This window comes from Chelon labrosus (assembly GCF_963514085.1).
Source record: "Chelon labrosus genome assembly, chromosome: 6".
Taxonomy (NCBI): Eukaryota; Metazoa; Chordata; class Actinopteri; order Mugiliformes; family Mugilidae; genus Chelon; species Chelon labrosus.
In genome coordinates this window covers 26,281,834-26,297,988 of record NC_140342.1, presented here as the reverse complement: position 1 = coordinate 26,297,988, position 16,155 = coordinate 26,281,834, and the positions used below count along the sequence as shown (strand labels likewise).

The window sequence follows — 16,155 nt, the reverse complement described above, 5'->3', positions numbered from 1 at the left end:
CATGCTAAGAGGCTAACTAGCACAGCTAACGCTACATGGATTTAAACTAGAACATATTTGCTCAGATGTGTTTTCCTGTCATCACATTAGTAACCTTTATGTTGTGTCTCTTTGTCCCTCCAGACCTCCCACAGCAACATGTCTGTATGGAGGAGGAGGTTCTCAGTGACCAGCAGCTCTGGAACCAGGAGAGGAACTCCAGTCTGGACCAGGAGGAACCAGAACCTCCACAGATGAAAGAGGAACAGGAGGAACCAGAACCTCCACAGATGAAGGAGGACCAGGAGGAACCAGAACCTCCAGAGATGAAAGAGGAACAGGAGGAACTCTGCAGCTGTCAGCAGGGAGAACATCTTGTTCTGAAGCAGGAGACTGATTCCTTGATGGAGACTCCTACTGATGAGGAAAGTGAGCACAGTGAACCAGAACCAAACAGTGACCAGCTCCTCTCTAACAACCCTCCTGTAGCTGAGAGCCCAGATCAGGAAGGAAGCAAACATGTAGACTCAGGATCAACTAGAAATGCAGAGCTGAATCCAAAGAAGAGACGTCACAGAGACACAAGACACAGTAACAATGTAGACAACTCTCCCATGTCAGAGAGTCAGTGTGATACTGACACAGGTAGAAAGTCTTTAACATGTGACGTCTGTGGAAAAACCTTTAAGAACATGTCTATAATGACGAGACATTACAGAATCCACACAGGTGAGAAGCCGTATTGTTGTAAAATGTGTAATAAAACATTCGGGCAAAGTCATATATTAACTAGGCATATGAGGACTCACACAGGTGAGAAACCGTATTTTTGTGACACATGTGGCAAAGGTTTCCGTCGAAGTTTTGATTTAAATAAGCACAGGAGGATTCACACAGGTGTGGAGTCGTCCTGAAACATCTGTGGGAAAACACATCTGGGAAGCAGAGCTTGAAAAAAACACGGCAGAATAGTTCAGGTTAAACGTTGTAGCAGACATCTGATCTAATTATTGTCTGAGATGAGGTGATATAAAGTTTTCATTTTGTCAAAACCGACTCATCCTAAATATAAAATAATTAATCCTGGTCATTAAGTAGATAGAAGGAGACATCTCCCTCTGCCTGGGACGACCATCTAACTGACACTTGAGTTTATAACAGGATTTAGAGAGGACCACTTTATGACAAGGAGAAACTTCACTTTAAAAAATAAAATCTTCAATTTCTCTTCTAATAACTTTTGTACTTGTTTTTTATAAAGCCACTCAGATGCAGACTACAAGATGGTTTTAGTAACACTGACTGATACACACCAGCTAAAGGAAGAAAAAGTCAGCGGTGTTTCATTTTCTGGTGTTAACATACACTCTATTATGTATCTTTTAAATGGTTCAACTTGGATGCCATCCGGACTAATGACAGACACTGAACTGTTATTTAATTTGATTAAATATGAAGTATGTTATAAATAAATGAAGAGGAACAACATCCTGTGTTGAACAAAACAATGTGAGTGTATAATTAGGACTGTCTGATTAAAATGATAAAGCTAAACACCATAAATGGTTAGCAGGTAAGAGAAACAACATCCCTCACCTCTTTATGTTTTGTTTTATCTGTGTTTTTATTAGTGATGAAATACTCTAGTGTCAGTGTTTAACTTGTTGCACCATGGGTCTTAAAGTAGCACAGTTTCAATCCTCTCTGTGCTGCACATATGGCGGAATTGACAATAAAACTGACTTAGATCTGTTTTGACTTTGAATCTTTTCTCACATGTTCTTCAGCCGTGAAATCTACATGAGATGAGAATGCAGTTTTTTGGGTGAGAATACGGCCTCTTACATGTGTTTACATGTGTGGTGTCTTGCTGATGAAGAAGCAGGAGATCATTTCCAAAGTTATTTGTTGTCCATGCTGGGCAAGTTGTGCTCCAGGTGGAGGTATTTCAGGGCAGTAGGTCACGACTGAATCAGCAGAAAATAAACTGGTTTAAACTGGTTAATTTTAGGATTTACTACAATAGAAGGAGAAGTGTATACTGTAAATGTTTTGTTTCATATATAGTATATGAAACAAAAACAGATATATTTGTTAAGTTAAATAAATTTTGTTTTTTGTTTTGTATTTAGGAAAATTGGAATTAATATTATTGCAGGTAATTGATGATATGATCCGAAATGAGATTTAAAAATGTCGCGGAACAAAATATTATCTCCCTTCCTCTGCCTGAACTTTATAGTGTTACACCAGTTGGAAGTGGTTTGTTATCAGTGTTTGATTATGGCTGTGTAGTGTATGGGTCTGCTGCTAAAACATCACTTAAAAAATTAGATGTCATACAAAATCAAGGTTTGAAGCTATGCTGTGGGGCAATTAAGACAACGCCAGTGGCAGCAGTCCAGGTAGAGATGGGGGAGATGCCTCTCCATCTTAGAAGAGACCAGCTGTCTCTCATGTACTGGGCAAATCTGAAGGGTTATAGTGAAAAACACATGAGTCAGTCAGTTTTATATCAATGTCAAGAAAGAGAGAATGACGTAATTCAAAGTTTTGGATGGACCATAAGGCAAAAAGTAATAACTATGGGAATCAGTGCTCTGGAAATAAGTCCGACAGTGGCATATCCGGTTTCTCCTCCTTGGCTGCTGTCAGAGGTCCCAGTTGACTTGGGCTTATTAGAGGAAAAGAAGGATGTAGAAGTTGATCATTATAGCGTCCAGAGTTACATAGCTAGCAAATATAAAGAAGCAGTCATTTTATATACCGATGCATCTATGCAGACTGATAAAAGAATGGGAGTTGCGTATGTTATCCCTCAATTAGACATTGAATTTGCAAAAAGAATTACTGATAATTTAGCTGTATACACAGCAGAAATTATAGCAATATGGATGACCTTATTGTGGATAGAGAGCGATAGACCTAAGCAAGCTGTGATTGCATTAGACACCAGCTCAGCTTTAATAAGCCTTAAACGTTTTCACTTTGAATCTAGACAAGATATAGTGTATGAAATAATCCAACTAGCTAACAATCTGCTTAAGGCTGGTAGTAGTACTACATTTATATGGGTACCCGCTCATATAGGTGTAGGAGGTAATGAACTAGCAGATAAATGTGCGAAGAAAGCAGCAGGAAAGTCTGATACAGAGGTATATATTAAATACAGCAAAGCTGAAGTCAAGAGCATAATTAAATCTAAAATAAATGGAAAATGGCATTTTTTATGGGATAATGAACAGTCTGGGAGACACCTGTATAGCATTCAAGGAAAGGTGGGGAGGAGCAGGAATGTGTGCAGAAGTAAGCAGGAAGAAGATGTGGTATCTAGAATGAGGCTAGGACATACAGGATTATAGAACATTATTTATAATGAAAAAACATGTTGATGGAATGTGTGAATATTGCAATAGTCAAGAGACCATAGAGCATGTAATTATTGTCCTAAATACCATCAAGGCAAACAAAGATTTCACAACTTAGTGAAAACCAGATGACATTAAATTTACATAATATACTGCAGAGAGAATCTGGTGGAATTTGTTTTCATTTTTTGTTTTCTTTTTTGAAAATAACTGGGTTATTAAATAGAATTTAAGAAAGTGTAGGTTGACCTTTTGATCCACACTCCAGTCCAGATGGTGGCGGTAATGCACCAAAAAGCTGGTTGCCAACCGCCATAAAAAAAGAAGAAGAAGAAGGAGAAGTGGTTTGTTTTTTGAAATCCGTTTGTAGTGTTGTTGTGTTTCTGTGTTTGTGGACTGAGCTGGAAGACGGTTGTGTCGTGTCGTCGTGTCCCAGATAAATATTAGAGCTGTTGAAGTAACAATGTCTTCAGCTGAGAGTTTGAGAGAGTTGATCATCGAGCGACTAACTGCTGCTGCTGAAGAAATATTCAGACTCTTTGAAAGAACTGTCGTCCAGTACGAGGAAGAGATCGATCGTCAGCGCAGACTGCTGGATATCACCTGGAAACCCGAGATAAAGTTACACAGAATAGGTGAGTAGAACTAGAATGGTCTAAATGAACTAACTAATGAATGGAAACACACAGTATGGAGAAGACACAGAGGAAAGACACTCAGCTACAAGACTGATAACATGCTAAGAGGCTAACTAGCACAGCTAACGCTACATGGATTTAAACTAGAACATATTTGCTCAGATGTGTTTTCCTGTCATCACATTAGTAACCTTTATGTTGTGTCTCTTTGTCCCTCCAGACCTCCCACAGCAACATGTCTGTACGGAGGAGGAGGTTCTCAGTGACCAGCAGCTCTGGAACCAGGAGAGGAACTCCAGTCTGGACCAGGAGGAACCAGAACCTCCACAGATGAAAGAGGAACAGGAGGAACCAGAACCTCCACAGATGAAAGAGGAACAGGAGGAACCAGAACCTCCACAGATGAAAGAGGACCAGGAGGAACCAGAACCTCCACAGATGAAAGAGGAACAGGAGGAACTCTGCATCAGTCAGCAGGGAGAACATCTTGTCCTGAAGCAGGAGACTGATTCCTTGATGGAGACTCCTAGTGATGAGGAAAGTGAGCACAGTGAACCAGAACCAAACAGTGACCAGCTCCTCTCTAACAACCCTCCTGTAGCTGAGAGCCCAGATCAGGAAGGAAGCAAACATGTAGACTCGGGATCAACTAGAAATGATGCAGAGTTGAATCCAAAGAAGAGACGTCACAGAGACACAAGACACAGTAACAATGTAGACAACTCTCCCATGTCAGAGAGTCAGTGTGATATGGACACAGTTAGAAAGTCTCTAAAATGTGACATCTGTGGAAAAACCTTTAAGGTTGAGTCCAAGTTGAAGAGACATTACAGAATCCACACTGGTGAGAAGCCGTATTGTTGTAAAATGTGTGGTAAAACATTCGGGCAAAGTGATGGTCTAACTAGGCATATGAGGACTCACACAGGTGAGAAACCGTATCGTTGTGACACATGTGATAAAACCTTCAGTCAAAGTTCGACTTTACTTTATCACCTGAGGACTCACACAGGTGAGAAACCTTATTATTGTGACACATGTGGGAAAGGTTTCAGTCAAAGTAGTCATTTACATGTGCACAGGAGGACTCACACAGGTGAGAAACCGTATTTCTGTGACGCATGTGGGAAAGGTTTCACTCGAAGTTTTGATTTAAATATTCACAGGAGGACTCACACAGGTGAGAAACCGTATTTTTGTGACACATGTGGGAAAGGTTTCACTCGAAGTATTTATTTAAATAGGCACATGAGGATTCACACAGGTGTGGAGTCGTCCTGAAACATCTGTGGGAAAACACATCTGGGAAGCAGAGCTTGAAAATACACAGCAGAATAGTTCAGGTTAAACGTTGTAGCAGACATCTGATCTAATTATTCTCTGACATGAGGTGATATAAAGTTTTCATTTTGTCAAAACCCACTCATCCCAAATATAAAATCATTAATCCTGGTCAGTAAGTAGATAGAAGGAGACATCTCCCTCTGCCTGGGACGACCATCTAACTGACACTTGAATTTACACCAGGATTTAGAGAGGACCACTTTATGACAAGGAGAAACTTCACTTTAAAAAATAAAATCTTCAATTTCTCTTCTAATAACTTGTTTGCTTGTTTTTTTGCTTGGGTCTTTAAGTAGCACAGTTTCCATCCTCTCTGTGCTGCACATATGGCAGAATTGACAAAAAACAAATTTCGTTTTTTTTTTACTTTGAATCTTTTCTCGCATGTTCTTCAGCCGTGAAATCTACATGAGATGAAAATGCAGCTTTTTGGGTGAGAATACGGCCTCTTACATGTGTTTACATGTGTGGTGTCTTGCTGATGAAGAAGCAGTAGATCATTTCCAAAGTTATTTGTTGTCCATGCTGGGCAAGTTGTGTTCCAGGTGGAGGTATTTCAGGGCAGCAGGTCACGACTGAATCAGCAGAAAATAAACTGGTTTAAACTGGTTTATTTTAGGATTTACTACAGTAGAAGAAGAAATGATTGACTTAAACTCTAAAGATCAAACGATAAAGGTTTCAGAGTGAATACATTCATCAATTAAAATAATCTATACGTGAAGTTAAATCAATTTTGTGATTTTTGTTTTGTCTTTAGGGAAATTGGAATTAATATTATTGCAGGTAATTGATGAAATGATCCGAAATGAGATTTAAAAATGTAGCGAAACATAATATTAACTCCCTTCCTCTGCCGGAACTTTATAGTGTTACACCAGGCGGAAGTGGTTTGTTTTTTAAACTCCGTTAGTAGTGTTGTTGTGTTTCTGTGTTTGTGGACTGAGCTGGAAGACGGTTGTGTCGTGTCGTCGTGTCCCAGATAAATATTAGAGCTGTTGAAGTAACAATGTCTTCAGCTGAGAGTTTGAGAGAGTTGATCATCGAGCGACTAACTGCTGCTGCTGAAGAAATATTCAGACTCTTTGAAAGAACTGTCGTCCAGTACGAGGAAGAGATCGATCGTCAGCGCAGACTGCTGGATATCACCTGGAAACCCGAGATAAAGTTACACAGAATAGGTGAGTTGAACTCGAATGGTCTAAATCTGTGGTTCCCAACCTGTGGTACGCGTACCCCCAGGGGTACGCAGAGTGACGTCGGGGGTACGCAAAAGAGTTGATTTTGAACTCAGCCTGATTACATTTTGAAACAGAAAAAACGAGCGATTAATTAGATTTCAATTTCGATTACGTCTTCCCTCGATCATGAAAATAACATAATTGTAGTAAAACGATCATTCTGCCGCACACCGTGTCTTGTGTGGTAAATGCAGCGAACCCTTCCATCTCCACATGTGCGCGCCGCTCCGCTCTGCCCCCACCGGAAAAAAAAAAGAAAGAAGTGTAGAAGAAGACGATAGAAGATGTCAGAAAGGTATCCTTTGGTCAGGAAGAAAGGTAAAGAGAATTCTGTGGCGTGGAAACACTTCGGTTTCGAGGAGTCTGACTCTGAACAAACGAAGATATTGTGCAAGATATGTCACGCTGCTAAGGTTGACAACCGTCCCTTGAAAAACGAAATCGTCCCGTATTTACAAACAAAGTCTCGTATTGAGCTGTCACTTACCGTGAAAATAAAAAAAAATGTATAAAATGTCAGTGGATTTAATTAATAACCAGGCGATTTATATGACATTTACGGTAAATTTATTCCCAGGCCGTCTCCTGCTCTGTGACCAATGAGCTGACAGCGAGAATCCCGCTCACCTCATTGGTCGACGTACTGTTGCTTGAGAATCTTGTATTGAAAATAAATAGTTGAAAAAATATTCAGCACGCTGGCCCTGCCAAAGGCTGAGATAGTGTTTTTTTATTTTTACATATTATTTAATTAACTTTATTAATAAAATTTTCTCTTATTTATTTGTATTTTTCAGTTCTTATTAAAAGAAATACCAGAGTTAAATGTTCAATGAATGCTTGTTCTCAAATCAATGAATAATCTTCTTTAATAATCGTGATTACAGTCGTGATTTCTGCCATAATCAAGCAGCCCCAGTTTCTCATTTTCTGATTCTCCACCTAAATGAAAAATCAAAAGACTGTTTTTCATGTGAGTCAAATATGTTGAACAGCTGGATTGTAGGACAACAGGCTTTGAAGCTATGTATCAGTTTGCTGCTAATATAGCTAGCGCTAGGTCACCTAAATGAGAAAGACACAGATTCCCTGAAATGTCTGTGATTGGTGGGCAGGTGCAAATCTCCTGATGTTATAGAAACAATATATACAGTCATGGACGAAAGTATTGGCACCCCTGGAACTTTTCCAGAAAATGCACCATTTCTCCCAGAAAAAGTGTTGAAATTACAAATGTTTTGGTATACACGTTTATTTCCTTTAAGTGCATTGGGACAACACAAAAAAGCAGAAGAAAAAAGCCAAATTTGAGATAATTTTACACAAAACTAAAAAATTGACTGGACAAAATCATTGGCACCCTCAACTTAATATTTGGTTGCACACCCTTTGGACAAAATAACTGAAACCAGTCGCTTCCTATAACCATCAACAAGTTTCTTACACCTCTCAACTGGAATTTTGGACCACTCTTCTTTTGCAAACTGTTCCAGGTCTCTCAGATTTGAAGGGTGCCTTCTCGCAACAGCAATTTTTAGATCTTTCCATAGGTGTTCTATGGGATTTAGATCCGGACTCATTGCTGGCCACTTCAGAATTCTCCAGCGCTTTGTCTCCAACCATTTCTGGGTGCTTTGTGAGGTGTGTTTTGGATCATTGTCCTGCTGGAACACCCATGACCTCTGATGCAGACCCAGCTTTCTGACACTAGGCCCTACATTACGGGCCAGAATGTTTTGATAGTCTCCAGATTTCATGATTCCTTGCACACAATCAATGCACCCAGTCCCAGAGGCAGCAAAACAACCCCAAAACATCTTTGACCCCCACCGTATTTGACTGTAGGTACCATGTTCTTTTCTTTGTAGGCCTCATTCGGTTTTCTGTAAACAGTAGAATGACGTGCTTTGCTAAAAAGCTCTACCTTAGTCTCATCTGTCCACAAAACATTGTCCCAGAAGGATTGAGGCTTACTCAGGTATGTTCTTGCAAACTGCAGTCTTGCTTTTTTATGCCTCTGTGTCAGAAGTGGGGTTCTCCTCGGTCTCCTGCCATAGTGCTTCATCTCATTCAGACGACGACGTATTGTTCGAGCTGACACCGTTGCACCCTGAGTCTGCAAGACAGCCTGAATTTGTGTGGAAGTTGACTGAGGTTGTTTATCCACCATTCGAACAATCCTGCGTTGCATTCTTGCATCAATTTTTCTCTTTCGTCCACGTCCAGGGAGATTTGCCACAGTTCCATGGGTTAAAAACTTCTTGATTATATTGCGCACAGTTGACAAAGGAACTTTAAGATCTCTGGAGATTGACTTGTAACCTTGAGATTGTTGATATTTTTCCACAATTTTGCTTCTTAAGTCCTCAGACAATTCTCGCCTCTTCTTTCTCTTCTCCATGCTTCGTGTGGCATACACAGGCAAACAACACAAAGGTTGAGTCAACTTTTATACATTCCAACTGGCTTCAGTTTTGATTTCTATATTGCCAGCACCTGTTACTTGCCACAGGTGAGTTTAAATGAGGATCACATGCTTGAAATGAAATTATTTACCCACAGTTTTAATAGAGTGCCAATGATTTTGTCCAGTCAATTTTTGAGTTTTGTGTAAAATTATGTCAAATTTGGCTTTTTTCTTCTGCTTTTTTGTGTTGTCCCAATGCACTTAAAGGAAATAAACGTGTATACCAAAACATTTGTAATTTCAACACTTTTTCTGGGAGAAATGGTGCATTTTCTGGAAAAGTTCCAGGGGTGCAAATACTTTCGTCCATGACTGTATGTTGTATATATAGATATATATATAGAAACAAGCATATCTCCTTCTTGATTGGGTCTTTAAATGCTGTCGTCAACAATTCTGATAACTTTCTCTCATTTGAGCTCTCAAGTCATCAGTCTGAGGTAAACTAAATAGCTAAAACGGATGGATTGCCCCTCCAGAGAGACCTCAACTGCTACCACCAGTCAGGCTCTCAGACATTTCTTTTTCTAGCTGCTACAAGTGCGTGAGAGTAGGGGGTACATGGCTGGAGGTCAAATGTCTGAAGGGGTACGGGCTGTGGAAAGGCTGGGAACCACTGGTCTAAATCAACTAACTAATGAATAGATAGATAGATAGGTAGATAGGTAGGTAGGTAGGTTTTATTTGTCACATGCACAGTTATACATAGTACAGTGCACAGTGAAATGTATTGTTGTACCTGCAGCCAGTAGTACAAAAAATGTAAGTACTGCAGTAAACAGTAGTTTGCACACAAGGTAAGCAATATAAGTGTAATGTACACCGATAGAGAAATAAAATAAAATAAAACCATAGACTGTAAGACTCAAGTGTAAACTTGGGGGGGGGGGGGGGGGTAGTTGTATATGTACATAAATTTACAGTATTTAGCAGCTACATGAATAAAGTGCAGTGATATTTAAGTCAAGTGTTGCTCAGAGTAGAGCAGGCGGATGGCATGTGGGTAGAAACTCTTCTTCAGCCTCTCAGTCTTTGTCCTCAGGCATCGGAAACGCCGGCCTGATGGCAGTATGGAGAAGACACAGAGGAAAGACACTCAGCTACAAGACTGATAACATGCTAAGAGGCTAACTAGCACAGCTAACGCTACATGGATTTAAACTAGAACATATTTGCTCAGATGTATTTTCCTGTCATCACATTAGTAACCTTTATGTTGTGTCTCTTTGTCCCTCCAGACCTCCCACAGCAACATGTCTGTACGGAGGAGGAGGTTCTCAGTGACCAGCAGCTCTGGAACCAGGAGAGGAACTCCAGTCTGGACCAGGAGGAACCAGAATCTCCACAGATGAAAGAGGACCAGGAGGAACCAGAACCTCCACAGATGAAAGAGGACCAGGAGGAACCAGAACCTCCACAGATGAAAGAGCAACAGGAGGAACCAGAACCTCCACAGATGAAAGAGGACCAGGATGAACCAGAACCTCCACATATGAAAGAGGAACAGGAGGAACCAGAACCTCCACAGATGAAAGAGGAACAGGAGGAACTCTGCAGCAGTCAGCAGGGAGAACATCTTGTCCTGAAGCAGGAGACTGATTCCTTGATGGAGACTCCTACTGATGAGGAAAGTGAGCACAGTGAACCAGAACCAAACAGTGACCAGCTCCTCTCTAACAACCCTCCTGTAGCTGAGAGCCCAGATCAGGAAGGAAGCAAACATGTAGACTCAGGATCAACTAGAAATGCAGAGCTGAATCCAAAGAAGAGACGTCACAGAGACACAAGACACAGTAACAATGTGGACAACTCTCCCATGTCAGAGAGTCAGTGTGACACTGACACAGGTAGAAAGTCTGTAACATGTGACGTCTGTGGAAAAACCTTTAAGAACATGTCTATAATGAAGGTACATTACAGAATCCACACTGGTGAGAAGCCGTATTTTTGTAAAATGTGTGGTAAATACTTCAGGCACACTAATGCTTTAACTGATCACATGAGGACTCACACAGGTGAGAAACCGTACAGTTGTGACACATGTGGTAAAGGTTTCAGTCAAAGTAGTCATTTAAATAAGCACATGAGGACTCACACAGGTGAGAAACCGTATCGTTGTGACACATGTGATAAAACCTTCAGTCAAAGTTCGACTTTACTTAATCACATGAGGACTCACACAGGTGAGAAACCGCATTATTGTGAGACATGTGGGAAAGGTTTCAGTCAAAGTTGTCATTTAAATATTCACATGAGGACTCACACAGGTGAGAAGCCGTATTTTTGTGACACTTGTGGTAAAGGTTTCAGTCAAAGAGGTCATTTAAATAGGCACATGAGGATTCACACAGGTGTGGAGTCGTCCTGAAACATCTGTGGGAAAACACATCTGGGAAGCAGAGCTTGAAAATTCACAGCAGAATAGTTCAGGTTAAACGTTGTAGCAGACATCTGATGTAATTATTCTCTGATATCAGGTGATATAAAATTTTCATTTTGTCAAAACCCACTCATCCTAAATATAAAATGATCAATCCTGGACATTAAGTAGATAGAAGGAGACATCTCCCTCTGCCTGGGACGACCATCTAACTGACACTTCAGTTTGTAACAGGATTTAGAGAGGACCACTTTATGACAAGGAGAAGATAAGTTAACCAGACTGTGTTTTAATGGCAAGAACTGAAAGAACATGGCTAACAAAACAACTCTTTCAGAGAACATTAAAGGACCTTTGTAAGATATTATCACCAGCAGTAATCAGTCACCATCAGGACAACAAGGAATCATGTTTTCACCGTGAATGTATGACGAGAAGAAACTTCACTTAAAAATAAAATCTTGAATATCTTTTCTCATAACTTTTGTGCTTGTTTTTTGTTATGAAGCCACTGTCGTGGATTTTTCTATTTACTTTGAATAAAAAGATCTCAAGTCAAAGGTTTTGTCTTTGTGAGTTTTATTGCATCAAACAAAGGTATACCGTTCGCGAAGGGGTGAAGAATCATACACAGAACAACACAGTTTGTGAATCCTCCGAGGATTCTCTCGTGACAGTTTAGGTCTTACAAGATATTTTATACTTCAAACTAGGCGTTGTCACTTTGCATATGGTACAGTTACTTTCCACTCATTGGTTCTTGTTCTCTCGTATGATATTATAATTTCTGTTAGTTTGCCCAACAACAGTGTGACCTTGAGAAGGTTCTCGTGTATCAACTGCTATCTGCGGATGTTCGTGTCTGAGCAAAAGAAAGAACAGTTCACAGAGACTTCTGAGCGCATCCCTAGACCTTTCTCATTAGTGGCAGTCAGTAACAGTTACAGGTACTTTCCTCCAACATGCATAACAGTCAGCACTCAGTATTTTTCCACTACACCACTCAGATGCAGACTACAAGATGGTTTCACTTACACCAACTGATACACACCAGCTGAAGGAAGAAAAAGTCAGCGGTGTTTCATTTTCTGGTGTTTACATACACATACATGTCGATCACAATATATTAATCAATAAACTTGAACGGTACGGGATCAAGGGGTTAGTATTGCACTGGGTGAGAAGTTATTTAAGTAACAGAAAACAATTTGTGAAGTTGGGGGAACATTCATCGCCATGCTTGGACATTGCTTGTGACGTCCCACAGGCGTCAGTATTAGGTCCAAAACGAGAATCTCCACAGATAAAAGAGGACCAGGAGGAACCAGAACCTCCAAAGATGAAGAAGGAACCAGAACCTCCACAGATGAAAGAGGAACAGGAGGAACTCTGCAGCAGTCAGCAGGGAGAACATCTTGTTCTGAAGCAGGAGACTGATTCCTTGATGGAGACTCCTACTGATGAGGAAAGTGAGCACAGTGAACCAGAACCAAACAGTGACCAGCTCCTCTCTAACAACCCTCCTGTAGCTGAGAGCCCAGATCAGGAAGGAAGCAAACATGTAGACTCAGGATCAACTAGAAATGATGCAGAGCTGAATCCAAAGAAGAGACGTCACAGAGACACAAGACACAGTAACAATGTGGTCAACTCTCCCATGTCAGAGAGTCAGTGTGATACTAACGCAGGTAAAAAGTCTGTAACATGTGACGTCTGTGGAAAAACCTTTAAGGTTGAGTCCAAGTTGAAGAGGCATTACAGAACCCACACTGGTGAGAAGCCGTATTGTTGTAAAATGTGTAATAAAACATTCGGGCAAAGTGATGGTCTAACTAGGCATATTAGGACTCACACAGGTGAGAAACCGTATCGTTGTGACACATGTGATAAAACCTTCAGTCAAAGTTCGACTTTACTTTATCACCTGAGGACTCACACAGGTGAGAAACCGTATTATTGTGACACATGTGGGAAAGGTTTCAGTCAAAGTAGTCATTTAAATATGCACAGGCGGACTCACACAGGTGAGAAACCGTACGGTTGTGACACATATGGGAAAGGTTTCACTCAAAGTGGTCATTTAAATAGGCACATGAGGATTCACACAGACGACACTGACACATCTGTGGGGAAAAAAACATCTGGGAAGCAGAGCTTGAAAATACACAGCAGAATAGTTCAGGTTAAACGCTGTAGCAGACATCTGATCTAATTATTCTCTGACATGAGGTGATATAAAGTTTTCATTTTGTCAAAACCCACTCATCCTAAATATAAAATTATTAATCCTGGACATGAAGTAGATAGAAGGAGACATCTCCCTCTGCCTGGGACGACCATCTAACTGACACTTGAGTTTGTAACAGGATTTAGAGAGGACCACTTTATGACAATGTAGGGTCCTGTGGTCCTCTCAATTCTCCCCCTCTCTGGAATTTAAATTTACGAAGTTGTTTTGCAGAAGAACTCTTCTAACAGATCAACCTTTTACACCTTAGCCATAAAGGTGCCATGTCCAAACATTGAACAGACCCATGCTATCGGAACTCCCTGATGCTGAGGACGTCATCTGAGCCAAAAAGACAGATTTACACTTCTTGTGGAATTTCCCACTCTTGTTTCTGGACTAATTAGTCCTGAATCGAAAGAACATCAACGCGATGTCATTAACTACAAAGAATGAATTAACTGACTTCTATTTCATAAGGACAAAATCAAGAGGCCTTAATGTTATGTTCATCTGTGTTTTAAACTTGTGATGTACTAATTTTCCTTTTCAGAGACAAATGCAAACATACCATTTTAACAGGTTTTGCTCCCCCCTCGAGAGTGACTGAGGGAGTGAACACAGATAAGAAGGTCGTAAATAACTTTCTTTCCCCAGATCTAGACCCTGATCTGCACTCTCCTCTCTAAAAAGAACCTAAATTTGATAATATGACTATCGAAAATGTAATAACCTGGTAAGTTATATATTATTGTTCAGGAAGTGCTTACGATCACAATGAGACGATTTTGATGCTTGTACGATAAAGCTAGCCCAAATTCACATAATTTGTCACAGTAAGGATGGATCAACATTGCCATCAAGTGGCTATCTTTAAAAGTGTTTTCTCTCTTTTAATCAATTGTTGAAGTTAAAGAATAGAGAACCTTAGATATGTTCTTATACTAATAGTAGCTATTAGTTGAAATCATAACTGTTGGAATTGTTATTTTAGAAACCCCAACCGTTTATTATTAGCAATACGTCACTGTAAAGAGAACTTGAGTTTATTAATTTATTGATGCCTATGAGTTATTTTGATGTGGTCATTCTGATACCTCATCTTGTCATGTTGTAATGTTGAGTGTTGCCGCATACGAAAAACATTTCTAACAGGTCATGATGAGTGATGGAATGATTAAAATTAGTAATATAAAATAGGTTAAGAAGATGAGGCAATAAGACATCTCGAAACAAAGAACTAGGCGTGCCCTTCTCTTTCCACGCGAAGATTCTGGAGAACCCGATCCAAACACGCCCTGGATAATTAACTCATAAAACCAAGGAGACGCTCCTTCTTCTCCGCTCTTTCCGCCGCACTTTCTCCGGACTTTTATACTTTCGCTCTTTCCGCCACACTTTCTCCGGACTTTCGCACTTTCTCCACACTTTCAACTTTTAACTTTCCGTTTACGTTTTATTTTTATTTTAGTCTTCTTCTTTACGTACTTAGTCACGTTTATACTTAGTAACTTTGTTTTAACAACTTGAATATTTCAAGCTCTGTTTGTTTCTCGTCGGATGTTTTTCCCGACGTACGATTTTTATAGTGACTTAAATATTTTTCTAGTTTTATTCATTTTATACTCTACGAACCGAAGTACTAATCAACATCGTTTATAAGTTAGCCAGCGTAGTCAGCCAGCTGGGATATCAGAGAAAGACCCAGTCTCTTCGACGGATCAAGAAATCAAGAAGCTGTTGCCATAGCATTGAATCAAGAAGACGTGACGATCCAGTTTCTTTCTTCAAACGTAAAGACATTGCCAAGTGTCATCTCCTGCCTTCGACTCAACACCTACAGCGCTCTCAAGCAAAGTTGGGTGTTGGAGTTGCAGATCAAGCAACAAGTCCTGTCTACCGGTCCAAGAGAGGCCTGCATCAGCTGTGTCGTCACTGACCACCCCGTCACACCGACGCTCCGCCATCACCGACGCCGAGAAGACTCTACAAAAGTAGGCTGAATCGTTCCTACCGCTTAAGACAAAGAGTTGGTGTCACTACTTTGAAACTCCCTACTAACATCTTTTAGAGAAGATTGATCAGATTAGATATCAAATCCATTCCCTTTAGATTAAACCTTAAACATCTCCATCTCTCACCATCGCTCCAAACAGAAATTATTTCATACCTTATAGTTTTATTTGATTACAATCCTATATTCTATTAATCCCTCATTTATTCATAGTTGTCACTTCATTAAATAAATATTTGTTCACACTTAAGACGTTGTTTGTGATGTTGTTTTACGGCAGAGAATGACTGGTACAAATTGTAGAAAAGGATTCACTCCTTCAGATATGCAAATGAGTTAACTGAGACTGATAAATTGATTTAAACCGTGTTCTTCCTACGATAACAGGAGGTGGTGTCCTAACGAGACAATTTAAAGGTGTAGAATATCCTACAACAAGGACAAGATAAGTCAACCAGACTGTGTTTTAATGGCAAGAACTGAAAGAACATGGCTAA

General features: G+C 40.1%; 2 protein-coding genes across 2 annotated transcripts; both read left to right on the top strand.

The window, feature by feature from the left end:
• Positions 1 to 146: 146 nt before the first annotated feature.
• LOC311488914 (uncharacterized protein) lies at positions 147 to 1,159 on the top strand (the record flags this gene model as incomplete). The annotated part of the gene is made up of 1 exon (XM_084545783.1): positions 147 to 1,159. One exon carries the CDS (start codon positions 147 to 149, stop codon positions 891 to 893), a length of 747 nt encoding a protein of 248 aa, XP_084401909.1. The 3' UTR covers positions 894 to 1,159.
• A 9,226-nt stretch (positions 1,160 to 10,385) lies between these two features.
• Positions 10,386 to 13,013, top strand: LOC311488913 (uncharacterized protein; the record flags this gene model as incomplete). The annotated part of the gene is made up of 1 exon (XM_084545782.1): positions 10,386 to 13,013. One exon carries the CDS (start codon positions 10,386 to 10,388, stop codon positions 11,403 to 11,405), a length of 1,020 nt encoding a protein of 339 aa, XP_084401908.1. The 3' UTR covers positions 11,406 to 13,013.
• Between the last annotated feature and the right edge of the window lie 3,142 nt (positions 13,014 to 16,155).